The following is an 18,581-nucleotide window of genomic DNA, read 5'->3' on the forward strand; positions in this document are numbered from 1 at the left end:
GAGAGTGCAGAAGAATGGAATGGGTGAAGAAGAGTGTCAGGAGTGATTTGTGACAGACAAATATCAGTAAGAGTGAAAGGGAAGGTCTACAGGACGGTAGTGAGACCAGCTATGTTATATGGGTTGGAGACAGTGGCACTGACAAGAAAGCAGGAGGCAAAGCTGGAGGTGGCAGAGTTAAAGATGTTAAAGTTTGCACTGGGTGTGACGAGGGTGGATAGGATTAGAAATGAGTACATTAGAGGGTCAGCTCAAGTTGGACGGTTGGGAGACAAAGTTAGAGAGGCGAGATTGCGTTGGTTTGGACATGTGCAGAGGAGAGATGCCGAGTATATTGGGAGAAGGATGCTAAGAATAGAGCTGCCAGGCAAAAGAAAACGAGGAAAGCCTAAGAGAAGGTTTATGGATGTGGTGAGGGAGGACATGCAGGAGATGGGTGTAAAAGAACAAGATGCAGAGAGACAGAAAGATATGGAAGAAGATGATCCACTGTGGTAACTCCTAATGGGAGCAGCCGAAAGAAGAAGACGACTAAGATTTTGTTGGTCATATGTGACTAAAAATAAAATAATGAGGCACCCATAAAAAGAATGAATTTAATTCAATTGAAATGCATAGATTCATTAAAATTAATTTTTTAACCAGCTTAACTATGGAAAGAAAATGACCCATCATATAAAACTTGATTAGAGTATGTAGGATAATGGTTCTAATTGGATTAATGGTATGATTCCACTCTGTTGGAATATTTTCAGCCACCATAATGCCACTTGAGTTGGGTAGGAAGGTGATTTGATAAAAATGACATTAGAAAGAGTGGAATCAAACCTATGATCTTAAAGTGAAACTTAACATTTATTCATGTTCATTTCTCATTTCAGAAAATCCTAACCACGGTGAAACCTTACACGTGTGAAGTACTGGGAATGTACATTTGTCTATTGGAGAATTGAACTTTAAATCTTTCTTGGAAAAGCCCAACACTTTATCCACTGAGCCAATATCACCAAATCACTGAAAAGAGTATTTTTCCAAAATTGAATATAAATAATGAAAAATTTGTAAAACTAAAAAAAAAATTGTTTGTGTACATTGGCCTCGAACCTTTGATCAGCTGATTGAACGTCCAATGCACTATGTACGTGATCAATGCTGCTTAATTTTCATATTGAAGTAATTTGGCAAAACCTCAATAATAATTAATCCAAATGATTTTTATTGTTAATTTATACACATTGTCCTTGAACCTTTGACCGTTTGATCAAAAGTCCAACACACTAACCACTTGACCAACACTGCTAATTCATATGTAAGTGTGTTGGCTAAAAGCATTCTGTGTGTGTGTGTGTGTGTATGTGTGTGTGTGCGCACGTGTATTGGCTGAAAGTATAATAAAAGGAAATGAGAAATTTAAATTTCACATATTAACATACAGATCCTGGGTCAAAATGGATGAAATATTGCTTTGACACTGGAGATCAGCATGCATTCAAAGTGACTGCAAAATCTGACCCTGACAAACAAGAGAGGGCAAGCTGAATAAAATGTTTACACAATAATAATAATTATTATTATTATTGATACTTTGACAATCCAGTTTTTCTTGTCGAGTCCAGAGGTGCTGATTGGCATCTTATCTTGAATACCATGATATAAACAGTACCTTGCCACTACCAGTTGGATAGATCAAAAATAATAAAGAAAAAAAAAAAAAAGCTGTCATGCATGCACATCTATGAACCATTCTCCGGGCTCCTCTCAGGTATGTAATATTTCAGGTAGAAGGCGGGCGCTTGCACTAACATTTTCCTCTGTTATTCCCACTACAACTCAGAGAAGATGTACGGTGAGGGAAATTGACTCTGCCTCTTCTGGTCCCCACACTATAAATCCTGCTGCTTATGGGAGAAGATATTACCTGCAGTGGACACTCTCTCTCCATCTCTATGGAATGAGATCACTATCAAAACTAACTTGTAATAAATTTACCAGAAATTTACATTTCACATGTGTGAAATACACTTTTCAACATTATACTTGTGCTTCACAAAATAATGAGTACAATTCTCAAGTGTGAACAAACTCTCATGTTTCAAGAAGGTTCTCTTTGCCGGTAATGGCATGGGGCAGACACAGAGGCTGGGTTTTTTTTTTCCCAACAGAGCTCAGAGGGGCTTCCACATACACAGTTCAGATTAGGATTTCAGACCCACCCATGGAACATTATCTGTGTTTGCATAGTTAGATGTGCCCCCCATCCTATTAGCCTCGGCAGTGAGATTAACTCAATCTGCCAAAGCTCTTCCGCATTTTCCTCCCAAAATGATCAGTTCAAGAAATGCTCCGAGCGACCCACATCTAACTATGCAAACGCAGATAACGTTACACGGACGGGACTGAAATCCTAACCCCACCTGTGCACGGTTGAGAACTGTACTTGCAATTTTCAGAAGCAAGCATAATTTTCAGGATAGCTAGTGTAATTTCCAGAAGTGTAAAGTGTAATTCTCATGTGTAAAATTCAAACTTCTTATTTTTGACAGAAATCTTACTCCATAGCTATCTAGCCTGAAAGCAATATTTGAGACCTTTCCTTTGGCCTTAATTATTGGTTCCCATAAAAAAGGATTTCTTGTGAGAAATAAACGGGGACAACCAGTTTGCCGCCCCAACTGTTCCAGTGGCAACTTGTAGTTCCTTCACTCGACCACAAACTCCACTTCCAACAAGTCTCGCCTGCACTTTTACTTCACCCGCTATTCTCCCCATTCGTAGCCTTAATAATGAATCCAGATTCCTCCTGATCTTAAATCATTCTCCCCTAGCCTGTATGTTGTCCAAGTTCCTCTGTAACTATTAAATGAATTCTAAATTATCTGCGAATCCTCCTAGCTTGGTATCATTTGCAAACTTAACCTGCATGTCACTTACAGTATATTCCTACCCAAATCATTTATATACAGTGATCCCTCGCTATATCGCGCTTCAACTTTCGTGGCTTCACTCCATCGCGGATTTTAAATGTAAGCATATCTATACTAATAAAAGGCAAAGCCCTCACTAACTCACTGATCACTAATTCTCCAACCTCCCGTGTAGGTAAAAGGCTGAAATTTGGCAGACTCATTCCTTACAGCTTACTTACAAAAGTTGGGCAGGTTTCATTTCGAAATTCTACGTGTAATGGTCATAACTGGAACCTATTTTTCTCCATATATTGTAATGGACGTTAGCTCGATGGCCGTGGGGGGTGGAGCTGCGTGTGACATCATCACGCCTCCCAAGTAATCACGTGAACTGACTGTGACCACAGTACGTAGAAAAGAAGGAAGAGCTCCCAAAGAGCACTGAAGAAAAACGCTGAATACTTTATTCGCGAGATACAAGTTTAATGAGAAGACACGAGGTATAAACGAGACTTTGGATCACTTTGTAACGGAGTTAAAATTGCTATAGCGAGAAACTTTTAAGTGCCAGGTCTTAGCTAACATTAAAGCAAGCCGTGGACATCGCAACATCACACAAGAGAGCAGCTCACGTGAACTGACTGAAAGCAGTACGAGTGATCACCTACTTGTATTGCAAGACATCGCTCGTTTTATCAAGTCAAAATTAATTTAAAAAATTTAGCTCATTTTGCAAAACACTCGTAAACCAAGTTACTTGCAAACCAAGGTTCCACTTGTATATATTATTTATCAGTGTTATTTGTTAGGAAAATTGATTTTTGTGTTGATATTTTTGGGGGTGCGGAACGGATTAACTGGATTTCCATTATTTTCAATGGGGAAGTTTGTTGTAGATAAGAGAAATTCGCTATACAAGCTCAGTGCTGGAACAAATTAAACTCTTATCTCGAGGTTACACTGTATATATATATATATATATATATATATATATATATACACATATATACAGTAATCCCTCGCTATATCACACTTCGACTTTCGCGGTTTCACTCTATCGGATTTTAAATGTAAGCATATCTAAATATATATCATGGATTTTTCGCTGGTTCGCACATTTCTGCGGACAGTGGGTCTTTTAATTTAGGTTACATGCTTCCTCAGTTTGATTGCCCAGTTGATTTCATACAAGGGATGCTATTGGCGGTTGGCTTAAAAGCTACCCAATCAGAGCACGTATTACGTATTAACTAAAACTCCTCAATGCTATAAGATATGCTTCCCGCGCAGTGCTTGTTTGCTTATCTCTATCTTTCTCACTCTCTCTGCCTGACGGAGTGGGTGTGAGCAGAGGGGCTGTTTGCACAGAGGACACGGACGCTCTTCTACAAAATGCCGCCTTCTGTATACTTAAAAGCACGCATTGATTTTTTGATTGTTTGCTTTTCTTTGCGAGCGCTCTCTCTGACATTCTCTGCTCCTGACGGCGCTCCTTTATGACGGTGCTCCTTTGAAGATAAGATATATTTGCTTTCTTTTAATTGTGAGAAAGAACTGTCATCTCTGTCTTGTAATGGAGCACAGTTTAAACGTTTGACTAAAGGGTGTTATTTCATGTCTAGAGGGCTCTAATAATGTTAACAGTGTGGGAGAGTTTATAAGGGCTTAAAATATATAAAAATAACCATACAAACATATGGTTTCTACTTCGCGGATTTTCACCTATCGCGGGGTCTGGAAACGCAACCCCAGATGAGGAGGGATTACTGTATATGTATATGTATATATATATATATATATATATATATATATATATATATAGATGTGTATGTGTAGATATGTGTATATGTATATATGTTTATGTGTGTATATTATATATATGACAGCAACACTCATAACAGCGACAAAACAATTACATTGACAATCATGTTACATTATTTTTAAAATGTTTCCTTTTCTCCTTTTCTTTTTCAAAACTTCTTTAACACACTACTTCTCCGCTGTGAAGCGCAGGTATTTTGATAGTCTAAATATATATCACAGATTTTTCGCTGGTTCGCGGATTTCTGTGGACAATGGGTCTTTAAATTTATGGTATATGCTTCCTCAGTTTGTTTGCCCAGTTGATTTCATACAAGGGATGCTATTGGTGGATGGCTGAGAAGCTACCCAATCGGAGCACGTATTATGTATTAAATAAAACTCCTCAATGATATACCCGTGTGGTGCTTTACACACTTAAAAGCTCTAACAGCACGTATTGATTTTTGATTGTTTGCTTTTCTCTATCTCTCTCACTCTCTCTGACATTCTGTGCTCCTGACGGAGAGGGTTTGAGCAGAAGGGCTGTTTGCACAGAGGCTGTTTGCTTAGAGGATATGGAAGCTCCTCTAAAAAATGCTGAAAGACTACCTTCACATTGCTCCCGCTTTATCACGGTGCTTCTCTTACTTAAAAGCCCAACAGCACGTATTGATTTTTGATTGTTTGCTTTATTCTCTCTCTCTCTGTCATTCTCTGCTCCTGACGCACACTCCTTGAAGAGGAAGATATGTTTGCATTATTTTAATTGTGAGAAAGAACGGTCATCTCTGTCTTGTCATGGAGCACAGTTTAAACTTTTGACTAAAGGATGTTATTTCATGTCTAGAGGGCTCTAATAATGTTAAAAAAACATATTTAGAAGGTCGTAAACAGGTTTTCTATGCTCTAACTGCGAAACCATTAGATTTTTAAATAAAGAATCCTACTTCGTGGAAATTCATTTATCGCGGTAGAGTCTGGAACGGATTAACAGCAATAAACACAATATTTTAATTCCCCTTTACTAGTCCTGATACTCTTCACTTACTTCTTAACTGATATTTAATTACTAAAATGCTAAATAAATCTTTAGGTCAACTTACACCTTATGTGCAACATTCATCTCTAACTGCATTTTATCTTTCCTAAAATCCTTCATAATGGTTGTCTTCAAGGTCTCATACATACGGAAGCTCTGAACCGCACAATGAAAAAAAATTATGGAATAACCCTTATCTCGTACGTACGTGAAAATATCTTGTACGTACAAGATACTTTCACGTAGGTACGAGATGTTTTCACGCGTACAAAGATACTTTCCGCGTGAGGTACGAGATCTTTTCCGCATCGTCGCGATAAACTTAGAGATAAACTTAGATTAAAATATTACAAAAGTGTGCTTCGGGGCTTCCTAATTACGACCTTACCAAGGCTGTGGCGCTTCAGTTTGACGTCACTTCCAGTGCTTGTAGCGCAGTGATATAAAAAAGCAGACGGATGGGCTTTTATTTATTAAAGGAGGGTGGGATGGTTAAAGTTGGGTTTAACAGCAGCATGCAATACCTATGTCAGGTAATGCCTAGAACGTCAGTCACGAAATGCCCATCGCATACCCCCATTACACTATGGTTAAGAGTAGGCTTGTGGGAGGGTAAGGGTTTAGTTTACAGGTATTCGTCTGCACACTCGTATGGAGCACCTGAGGAGATATGGTGTTTTGTTTCTTCCTGGGAAACAATTTGGTGCGTACAACTTACTATCTCGTGCCCACCACTTACCATAGCCTGCGCACCAGGTCTTTAAAGTCGCACCTGCCAATATTGCGTGTGCGCCGCATACTTTCAGATGAGCACCAAATGCCATCGCGTGCTACTGTACATCATTTTCTGGAAACGGGACATATCACTGAACAGTCTGATGTTTTCCTCACACAATTACAGTCCACAGAAATAAATATTGGCAAGTTTATAAAGGCAGGCTATGCATTCAAGCCCAGATTGTTAAATTCGCAAAGCAGCACCACTAACCAATGCACTAATTTATAGTAAAAGGAAATTACATTAGTTAGCCATTAGCCATTTACTTTCTAGCCTGCAGCTTGTTATTCGCACAAGTTACGAAAGGAATTCATATTTCACGTATTTAGTGTGTGTGAAGTTTACCCAGTTCAATGCGGGTTCACTAATTTAATTCTCTGGTAAACCTGGCACACTCGATCGCATATCTGAACTAATGAACTGTGTGATTTAACGTGCATCTAAAGAGTTAAATCCAAAACGGGCCACTGTAACTCCTGCTGTTTTCATACAAGAAATGTACCCTTGCTAAAAAGCCAAACTTGAATATCCTAGTGAAATCCACTGGCAAATCTGGCACACTGGGTCACCCGTTGCATTGTGTAAAAACGAACTGCGATCTTTAAAAGTACAGCAGAGATCTAAATCGTGTTGCGGCGGATTTTCATTGTCACGTATTTGACATGATGGATCCCTAAGTTAAATGGCAGGTAATACTTCCTTAGCCCAAACGTAAGGAAATTCATTGACTAACTTGCCCTGTTATCGGTGATGCAAAGAAGACACTTTCTTTCAGTTGATTGTGATATATAATATGCGCTCTAAAGAGTGAAATCGATTTGGATCTCATAGATAGATAGATAGATAGATAGATAGATAGATAGATAGATAGATAGATAGATAGATAGATAGATAGATAGATAGATAGATAGATAGATAGATAGATAGATAGATAGATAGATAGATAGATAGATAGATAGATAGATAGATAGATAGATAGATAGATAGATAGATTTTTGTTAAATGTAGTTGAATTTTGCCCAGACCAACCGGAGTACAGTGATCCTTTGCTATATTGCGCTTCCACTTTCACGGCTTCACTCCATCGCGGATTTTAAATGTAAGCATATCTAAATATATATCACGGATTTTTCGCTGGTTCGCGGATTTCTGTGGACAATGGGTCTTTCAATTTATGTTACATGCTTCCTCAGTTTGTTTGCCCAGTTGATCTCATACAAGGGGCGCTATTGGCGGATGGCTTAGAAGCTACCCAATCAGAGCACGTATTACATATTAAATAAAACTCCTCTATGATATACGATATGCTTCCCGCGCGCTACTTCGCACACTTAAAAGCTCTAACAGCCCGTATTGATTTTTCATTGTTTGCTTTTTATTGTTTGCTCACTCTCTCTGAGAAATACAGGCAGATACTTATCCATCATGCAGTACCATCAGGAAGGCTTATGATTGGCCCCATTATCTGCTCCTGACGGAGGGTGTGTGAGCAGAGATGGCTGTTTGCGCAGTGGCTGTTTGCTTAGAAGATACAGACATGCCATAAAAAAATGCTTCACATTGATCCCTTCACTGCGCCGCTTTATTGCGGTGCTTGCATACTTAAAAGCGCAACAGCCCTATTGATTTTTGCTTGTTTACTTTTCTCTCTCTCTGACATTCTCCGCTCCTGACACGCACCTTGAAGAGAAGATATGTTTGCATTCTTTTAATTGTTAGAAAGAACTGTCATCTCTGTCTTGTCATGGAGCACAGTTTAAACTTTAGACTAAAGGGTGTTATTTCATGTCTAGAGGGCTCTAATAATGTTAAAAAACGTATTTAGAAGGTTGTAAACAGGTTTTCAATGCTCCAACTGCGAAAATATTAGATTTATAAATAAAGAATCATACTTCTTGGAAATTCATTTATCTGTCTGGAGCGGATCAACCGCTATAAACGAGGGTTTACTGTATAACTGTGCGGAGAATATTTATAAACAGTGTAGGAGAGTTTCTAAGAGCTTAAAATATATAAAAATAACCATACAAACATATGGTTTCTACTTCGTTGATTTTCACCTATCACGGGGGGTTCTGGAACGCAACCCCCGCAATCGAGGAGGGATTACTGTATAGTCAAATTGACTAGTAAATTTAGCATACATCTGTCTTCATATAAACGGCACAAGACTGATTGTAATATTGAAGTCACACTCTAAATCGTTAAATCAGTTTGGCTCACATTCATTTTACAGTTCTGTAACAAGAGAGACTGCAGTTAAGATTTTGAAACCCAAATGCGGATACAAGTTCTTTTTTTTCTAGCAAAGTTTACACATTCCCATATTAGCAACAAGTCGGACTCCGCTGTTTAAGGGGCAATCAGGTTAAATAACCATCCGTGCCTCTGATATTTAATAAAACTGAAAGAAGATGTCTTTATTTTTTCCCATTACCGTAAACACAATGACATCATAAGTTAGCCAATTAATATACCAAGTGTACCTACATTTGGGCTAAGCAAGTATTACCTGCAATTTAACTTAGTGATCCATCCTGTCAAAAACGTGACAATAAAAACGGTAGCAACACGATTTAGATTTCTGCTGTACTTTTAAAGATCGCAGTTCATTTTGCACAATGCAACGGGTGACCCAGTGTGCCAGGTTGGCCAGTGGATTTCACTAGGGTATTCAAGTTTGGCTTTTTAACATGGGTACATTTCTTGTCTGAAAACGGCGGGAGTTAAAGTGGCCCGATTTGGATTTAACTCTTTAGATGCACGTTAAATCCCATAGTTCATTGGTGCAGATAAGCGATCGAGTGTGCCAGGTTTACCAGAGAATTAAATTAGTGAACCTGCATTGAACTGGGTAAACTTCACACGCACTAAATACGTGAAATATGAATTCCTTTCGTAACTTGTGCGAATAACAAGCTGCGGGCTAGAAAGTAAATGGCTAACTAATGTAATTTCCTTTTGCTATAAATTAGTGCATTGGTTAGCGGTGCTGCTTCTCGGATTTAACGATCTGGGCTTGAATGCATAGCCTGATTTTATAAACTTGCCAATATTAATTTCTGTGGACTGTAACTGTATGAGGAAAACATCAGTTGTTCAGTGATATGTCCTGTTTCCAGAAAATGATGTACAGTAGCACGCGATGGCATTTGGTGCTCATCTGAAAGAATGCGGTGCACACGCAGTATTGGCAGATGCGACCTTAAAAGTGCCTGGTGCGCAGGCTATGGTAAGTGGTGGGCACGAGATAGTAAGTTGTACGCACCAAATTGTTTCCCAGGAAGAAAAAAAACACCAGATCTCTTCAGTTGCTCCGTACGAGTGTGCACACAAATACCTGTAAACATGCACGTAACTAAACCGTTACCGTCCCACAAGCCTAATTTTAACCACAGTGTAACGGGGTATACAATGGGCATTTCGTGACTGACGTTCTGGGCATTACCTGATGTAGGTACTGCAAGCTGCTGTTAAACCCAACTGTAACCATCCCACACTCCTTTAATAAATAAAAGCCCATCCATCTGCTTTTTTATTTTACCGCGCTACAAGTGCTGGAAGTGACGTCAAACTGAAGCACCATGGCCTTAGTAAGGTCGTAATTAGGAAGCCCCAAAGCACACTTTTGTAATATTTTAATCTAAGTTTATCTCGTACATACGTGAAAACATCTCGTACATACGTGCAAACATCTCTTACGTACGTGCAAACATCTCTTACGTACGAGATAAGGGTTATCCCATAATTTTTTTCACTGTGCGGTTCAGAGCTTCCGTACATACACCCTACTATTAGGACTGAAGTTGTTAGTCTTATACACTTTATACAGGTGTTTTTTTTTTCTTTACAAATTCTTTTTTTATCTCCTTACTTACCTACTGTGGAGATTTTTTAAAATTTTCTACTAACTCCTAACTTTATAATGCAACTGTGCTGCATTATGTACAAAACATTCTTAAACCTGTTTCACTGCTTCTTGACTGCCTCCAAACTTATTAAGCTTATCCTAGTTAATATATCTAAACGTGCTTTGCCCTGCATTGGTGCATTAACATATAGTGCTAAAAAAATAGTCAATGATTACGCCTATAAACTAAACTACTGTTCCTGTACTCAACTATTCACTAAGTTAACCCAGCTAATATTCTAGTAGTTAAAGTCCCACATGACTATAATATCCACCTGCAAATATGCTTTTTTTAATATAACTAGAAAGATGTGCATTGAAATTACTGTAATTGGGTGGTCTATAGCACACTCCTAAAATAAGGCCTTTTTTCTTAATGCTTTCCAGACGAATACAGATGTCCTCACTAAAACTCGGCTCATCATCCAACTGCAGAAGACATACAATTAAATTCTGCTTTACATAAATGGCAATCCCCTCTCCTTTTCTGTTCTGTCTATTCTTTTTAAAAAAAGATGTAACTCACTAGTTTTATTTTTGATACTTCCAATATTAAGGAGTTATTTTAATATTTTACTAATTTAATATTTGCACTTAAAATTTGAGTTAGAATTTAAATTACTATGGATATTTGTTTTTACACTATTATACATTTCTCCATGTACAGTTCTAAACTTGGCCTGTCCTAAACTCCCTGTCAACGTCCCCACCAACAAAAAGCACCCTCAACTCGCCCAGATACCACTGCAAACGCTCGTTTAAACAATCCTTGACTAACCTACTCTTATGCTTACTCAACACTGGTGCCTCTCCGGTTCAAATGTAACCTTTCAAGGCAGTCCCATTCATTTCAAGAATATTTCCAGTGCTCCATAAACATATACCCCTCTATCATTCACCATGAGTTGAGCTACATGTTAAGCCTTTTAATCTCCTCAATCTTACCTGGACTGACAAGTGGTAAAGGAAGAACTTATAAGAAGACTGAGAAGACTCTCAGTTCTGTTCCTGAGTCTAGCACCTAAATCTTTAAATTTGGATTGCAGAACTGACAGACTACCCCCTTATGTATGGCAAATGGATCCAACCCTGCTGTCGCCAAGAGCACTATCAACCCTTCCAGGGAGGTCTCCTAGACATGGAACTAGAAAACAACACCCTGTGTGAGACCTTTTGTCCCTGGAGCAAACTTGCACTTTAATCATGCTAATGACTGAATCCCCATTATTAAAACCTCTCACTTTCTGGGGACTGGTTTTGAAGTGCCCCATCGAGGCTCTTCATTCTTGCCTACCACCTCAGAATCTTCAGAGACACTGTCCATAAGGACCTGAAAACAGTTTGACACTTCCAATTCTGGGGCTGATGCCCCCAGGACAGGGTGCACTCTTTGCCATGCACCTTGCGAATATCAACAGGTCTGGAGTCACCTCCCACACTGCCACAGGGGTGCATATTTTCTCTCTAAAGGATACCTTGGCCAAGTCAGCCAATTCTCTTCTACAACGCAAGCCAGCCAACTCCTCCAGTTCAGCAGCCCATAGCTCAAGGTGCAGGATCACCTGGCATCTCCTGCCATCCTTTAAAAAGTCCAATATCCAACTTGCATTGCACTGACTAAAATTTTTTAAATTTGGGTTTGGACTTCTAAACTTCTTAATTTTTTTGTTATTTAAATGATTTAAAATAATTAAAAGTAACAAATTAATAGAATAAAGATCTACTTCAGTTATTTACACCTTTTGGCCTCTTAAGCTCCTGTTAATACTAGCCCCCTCAACTGCCTACTGTATGTCTTTCTTTAAAGTTATCAACCTTTAGTTTATTCCTGTCTGTTTTCTTAACTTTGCCCCCAAAGTATTACTTCCTTACTTTGAAGCTCTCCATTTACACTGTTTGTATTCCTTCCTATTAATGAACCTTTACACTGTCACCTTTTTAAATGTGCTAGCTACATCAAATAAAATGTCTTACACCCTACTTACTTTTTGTTTTATATACACTGGGATGCAAACGTTTGGGCAACCTTGTTAATAGTCATTATTTTCCTGTATAAATCGTTGGTTGTTACGATAAAAAATGTCAGTTAAATATATCATATAGGAGACACACACAGTGATATTTGAGAAGTGAAATGAAGTTTATTGGATTTACAGAAAGTGTGCAATAATTGTTCAAATAAAATCAGGCAGGTGCATAAATTTGGGCACCACAAAAAAGAAATGAAATCAATATTTAGTAGATCCGCCTTTTGCAGAAATTACAGCCTCTAAACACTTCCTGTAGGTTCCAATGAGAGTCTGGATTGTGGTTGAAGGTATTTTGGACCATTCCTCTTTACAAAACATCTCTAGTTCATTCAGGTTTGATGGCTTCCGAGCATGGACAGCTCTCTTTAACTCACACCACAGATTTTCAATTATATTCAGGTCTGGGGACGGAGATGGCCATTCCAGAACGTTGTACTTGTTCCTCTGCATGAATGCCTTAGTGGATTTTGAGCAGTGTTTCGGGTCGTTGTCTTGTTGAAAGATCCAGCCCGGCGCAGCTTCAGCTTTGTCACTGATTCCTGGACATTGGTCTCCAGAATCTGCTGATACTGAGTGGAATCCATGCGTCCCTAAACTTTGACAAGATTCCCAGTCCCTGCACTGGCCACACAGCCCCACAGCATGATGGAACCACCACCATATTTTACTGTAGGTAGCAGGTGTTTTCTTGGAATGCTGTGTTCTTTTTCCTCCATGCATAACGCCCTTGTTATGCCCAAATAACTCAATTTTAGTTTCATCAGTCCACAGCACCTTATTCCAAAATGAAGCTGGCTTGTCCAAATGTGCTTGAGCATACCTCAAGCGGCTCTGTTTGTGCTGTGGGTGGAGAAAGGGCTTCCTCTGCATCACTCTCGCATACAGCATCTCCTTGTGTAAAGTGCGCCGAATGGTTGAACGATGCACAGTGACTCCATCTGCTGCAAGATGATGTTGTAGGTCTTTGGTGCTGGTCTGTGGGTTGACTCTGACTGTTCTCACCATTCGTCGCTTCTGTCTATCCGAAATCTTTCTTGGTCTGCCACTTGAGCCTTAACTTGAACTGAGCCTGTGGTCTTCCATTTCCTCAATATGTTCCTAACTGTGGAAACAGACAGCTTAAATCTCTGGGACAGCTTTCTGTATCCTTCCCCTAAACCATGATGGTGAACAATCTTTGTCTTCAGGTCATTTGAGAGTTGTTGTGTGACCCCCATGTTGCTACTCTTCAGAGAAAATTAAAGGAGGAGGGAAACTTACAATTGACCCCCTTAAATACTCTTTCTCATTATAGGATTCACCTGTGTATGTAGGTCAGGGGTCACTGAGCTTACCAAGCCAATTTGAGTTCCAATAATTAGTTCTAAAAGTTTTGGAATCAATAAAATGACAACGGTGCCCAAATTTTTGCTCCTGCCTGATTTTGTTTGAACAATTGTTGCACACTTTCTGTAAATCCAATAAACTTCATTTCACTTCTTAAATATCACTGTGTGTGTCTCCTATATGATATATTTAACTGACATTTTTTATTGTAACAACCAACGATTTATACAGGAAAATAATGACTATTAACAAGGTTGCCCAAACTTTTGCATCCCACTGTATATATTTTATTAAAATCAAAAAGACATTCCATACCTGCAAGTCAAGTTTAACAAAACTGGTTTGAAACAAATCTACCCCCAACCATGAGAAAGAGAGCTAGGTCAGCAGAGTAGCATTTTAATAATACTAAAATTTAATACATTAAAACATGGCTTGAATAGAGACAAGAGTTTTATGGCCAGGTATGAGGACTGTTTGCATCTCTCAGAGTGACACAGATAACCTGTCTACAGACCAAAATTATTGTTTTGAAAAACTCATCATAAACTTCAAAGGACTTTGTTGGACAGTTATCTTATCCAAAGATCTTGACCATACATTGTTCTTCTCTCTCTTGTTAAATTAATCTTAGCCTGAATGAATCTATTAACTTTTTACATTTAAGATTTTTCATTTAAAGATTTACCAATGTTGTTTCTTGTCTTAGTGTGTGTATATATAAACATAGCATACTCCAGTTTCTGTATTACATCTTGCCTGAAGGAGGGGCCAGAGTTGCCGCGAAAGCTTGCATACTGTAATCTTTTTAGTTAGCCAATAAAAGGTGTCATTTTGCTTGGCTTTTTTCTAAATAAAAATACATAGAATAGAAAAAGAGGGGAGAGAACCCACTTCCTCAGTTTAAATGCTTATTCTAAAATTGTATTTATTAGATCCTGCCAGGTTTTGAAAAAGTTTACAGATGAGAATTAGATGAGTGAGAATTAGATTTTTTCCAGTTTTAGATAATATATAACATCAGTTATCCACTGACTTAAAAGAGGTGAATTAGCATTCTTCCAGTTGAGCAAGATAAGTCTACGTGCCAATAGTGTAGTAAAGGCAATTACAATTGGTTTGTCTTTCTCCACTTTAAGCCCATCTGGAAGTACACCAAACACAGCTGTTAGTGGATTAGGAGGGATTGTGACACACATGCTGTCTGAGAGGCATTTAAAGATTTTTTTGTCCAAAATTATGTTAATTTGGTGCAAGGCCAAAACATATGGCACAGTGAGGCTGGAACTTGATTGCAACATTAGCAGGTTGGATCTTGCCCGGGAAACATTTTAGACAATTTTAAACGAGAGAGATGTGCTCGAAGTATCATTTTAAGTTGAAAAACTGCATGTTTTGCGCATATGGAGCTCGAGTGAATTCTGTGCATTGCTACCTTCCATTTCTTTTCTGAGATTTTGAGTGAGACATTCTTTTCCCACTGTATTCTGGGATCTTTGAAATGGAGGGACTTTAAAATGTTTTAAATATTACAGAAATGCTGTTTAAGTCCTCAAGACAGATCAAAATTTCTTCCAGTATAGAGGTAGGTGGCAAGTGAGGGAAATTGGGTAGGTTTTGTTTAACAATGTTTCTAATTTGAAGGTAGTGAAATAAATGTAATGCTGGAAAGTTAAATTGAGAGTGTAATTATTTGTAGGATGTGAAGGCATTGTCTATGTACAGATTTCTAAGTGATTTAACCCCAATTGTTTTCCAGACATTAAAAACTGCGTACGTTTGAGGGGGTGGAAAAGGGTGGTTATCATGCAGAAGTGCCACAGATAAAAGCTTATCTATCTTAAAATACTTCCTACATTGGTTCCATATTCTGAGTGAGTGAAGCACTATTGGGTCACAGTATTAATATATTGGCAATGACTTGTACTTATTGGGATACAAAGCAAGGAATATAAAGAAGTACTGCAGGATTTTATTTCTATTGTGGACCAACCCTGTGTCTGCTCACCTATTTGTGACAATGTCCAGGTTTTTATAGCTTGTATATTCGCCACCCAGTAATAAAATTTAAAGTTAGGTAAAGCCATGCCACCCAACTTCCTTCTTATTGAGAAAACCTGCTTACTGATATCAGCTGCTAGCTATTTCCTAATTCACTTTTCTGTTTCTACTGCAGCTTGGACCTGATCTGTGTTTTTTCACTAGATGCCTGTTTATGTATGGCACAGACTCTCTTTATTGCTATGAAGTTAGCCATCTACCTTTACTTAAACACTCTTCTCCTAAGGAATGAATGCATATGTCCTCATGTTCTACTAGAGCTAATTAATTACTATGACTGAGAGATAAATGATATTCTATCCAAATATTCTTTATATGCCTTTACCTTCCTCACACTATGGAACTGCTGTTATTTGACACAACAACAACAGCTGACGACACTGCTATTGTGGGCTGCATCAGGAGTGGGCAGGAGGAGGAGTATAGGAAGCTAATCAAAGACTTTGTTAAATGGTGCGCTCAAACCAATTTCACCTGAACACCAGCAAGACTAAGGAATTGGTGGTGGATTTTGGGAGGCCCAGGCCCCTCATGGACCCCGTGATCATCAGAGGAGACTGTGTGCAGAGGGTACAGACCTATAAATACCTGGGAGTACAGCTGGATGACAAATTGGACTGGACTGCCAATACTGATGCTCTGTGTAAGAAAGGTCAGAGCCAACTATACTTCCTTAGAAGGTTGGCATCCTTCAACATCTGTAAAAAGATGCTGCAGATGTTCTACCAGACGGTTGTGGCGAGTGCCCTTTTCTACGCGGTGGTGTGCTGGGGAGGCAGCATAAAGAAGAAGGATGTCTCACGCCTGGACAAACTTGTTAAGAAGGCAGGCTCTATTGTAAGAATGAAACTGGACAGTTTGACATCTGTGGCAGAGCGACGGGTGCTAAGCAAACTCCTGTCAATCATGGAGAATTCACTGCATCCACTGAACAGTGTCATCTCCAGGCAGAGGAGTAGCTTCAGTGACAAACTGCTGTCATTGTCTTGCTCCACTGACGGACTGAGGAGATCGTTCCTTCCCGACACTATGCGACTCTTCAATTTCACCCGGGGGAGTAAATGCTAATATTACTCAAAGTTATTGTCTGTTTTTACATGCATGTTTATTACTCTTTAATGTAATATTGTTTTTGTATCAGTATACTGCTGCTGGATTATGTGAATTTCCCCTTGGGATTAATAAAGTATCTATCTATCTATCTATCAGTTGATCCCAGCTTCTTAGACCTATACTGAATATCAATATTCAAAATGTATTGAAACAGACACCAAGAGAATAGGTGAAAGAACAACCGCTAAGAACACTGAATCATGATTCTGTATTGTCTTTCTAAACACTAGGTAAAGTGAAATCAGCTATGTGGGATGAAAGGCCTGTTTTCATTGACACTTCCACTTACATTTTACATTGATTAAATACTTAAATACAATTGTTTGATAAGTGTAAAAGACATGACCATAAATTTAACCCAAATAATCATATCCACATAATTAAATGCATACCTGTTCAGAAGAACTGTAGACAGCATAAGAAATAATAAAATAAAACAGAAAACTGGATACTGGCGCCAGACTTCTCTTAGGTGATCCACTTTGAGCCTCCGTTTCACTTGTTCTACCTTTGTTCTGAGACAAAACATCTTAACCACTGAGGAAAATGGAGAAAAAAATGTGCATCAGAAAATCTATTTACCACTGAAATGCATATTAGGTAAAAAAAATAAAAAAGAAAAAATACAAAAACTGTTCATGGCCTAGGGAGTTTTTACATTCTACGGATGCACTATATTGAACCACAGTGGATTTAATTTGGCTTTTTTTGATGCTGATCAACAGAAAAATCAAGTGAAAACATCTCTATAAAGTGGTCTAAATGAATTGCAAATACAAATCACAAAAATGTAGCTTGGTATTGGTATTGGTCTAGTCCGATACGAGATGGACGTCTGAAGTGGAGCTCCGAAAGAATCGAAGACTAAAGCTACATCCAAGCTACGATCAGCAAGCCCTAGCTCGAGATACGGCCTCTCAGAGACGGACCTGGATCAGATGGGCGAAAGTACAGACTCCTCGGGACCACGGTCCGCTACATCGTCGCCGGCTGAGAGCGAAAAGGGGAGCGAAGGTGCGATCGTGAGTGCAGATGTGGATAGCTCGCCCGATTGGAGAGGATTACCTGAAACTGGAAAGGCCGGGAGGTCCGCGGCTTCAGTTACGCAATTACGCGGGACTGGAGCAGCGGGGACACCGGCTTCAGCAGAGTCTGCTGCTTCATCTACGGTACAAGAAGGCACAATTGAGCTATCTGAACTGAAAGTGTTGCTCGCTGAGCTCACGCAAGATATAAAGAAAAGCGAGAAGGCTAATGAGAAAGCAACGGCAAAGGCACATGAGAGACTGAAACAGGAGATGAAACAGGCCAATGAATGGCTGCGACAGGAAATCCAACAGGCAAATGAAAGGCTGCGACAGGAATTCCAACAGGCAAATGAAAGGCTGCATCAACAGGTACAACTTGAACTGGGAACTGGGTGCTGGGTAAAATTGAAGAGCGTATTGAGAAAAACTCGGTTAAACTGAGCACGCTTGCTGATCAATTGGAGCATCTTAATGAGACATTCACGAATCGGATCGAAATGGCCGAACATTCAGCTGCCAGTGCGAGGAAAGAGCAGTAAATGTCAGTTCGGAATGTAAAAAACTCGGAGAAAAACTTGGAGACAGAC

At 39.0% G+C, this 18,581-nt stretch overlaps 1 protein-coding gene across 2 annotated transcripts in view; it reads right to left on the reverse strand.

The window, feature by feature from the left end:
- snx14 (sorting nexin 14) overlaps positions 1–18,581 on the reverse strand; it is a 217,900-nt gene that overhangs the window by 186,687 nt on the left and 12,632 nt on the right. For both annotated transcript variants that reach the window (XM_039748070.1, XM_039748069.1), the window contains exon 2: positions 17,359–17,503. In XM_039748070.1, the coding sequence (XP_039604004.1) occupies positions 17,359–17,495 (137 nt within the window). In that variant the 5' untranslated portion in view covers positions 17,496–17,503. The remainder of the gene's footprint in view (positions 1–17,358; positions 17,504–18,581) is intronic.

The sequence above is a fragment of the Polypterus senegalus genome, chromosome 3 (genome assembly GCF_016835505.1).
Source record: "Polypterus senegalus isolate Bchr_013 chromosome 3, ASM1683550v1, whole genome shotgun sequence".
Lineage (NCBI taxonomy): Eukaryota > Metazoa > Chordata > Cladistia > Polypteriformes > Polypteridae > Polypterus > Polypterus senegalus.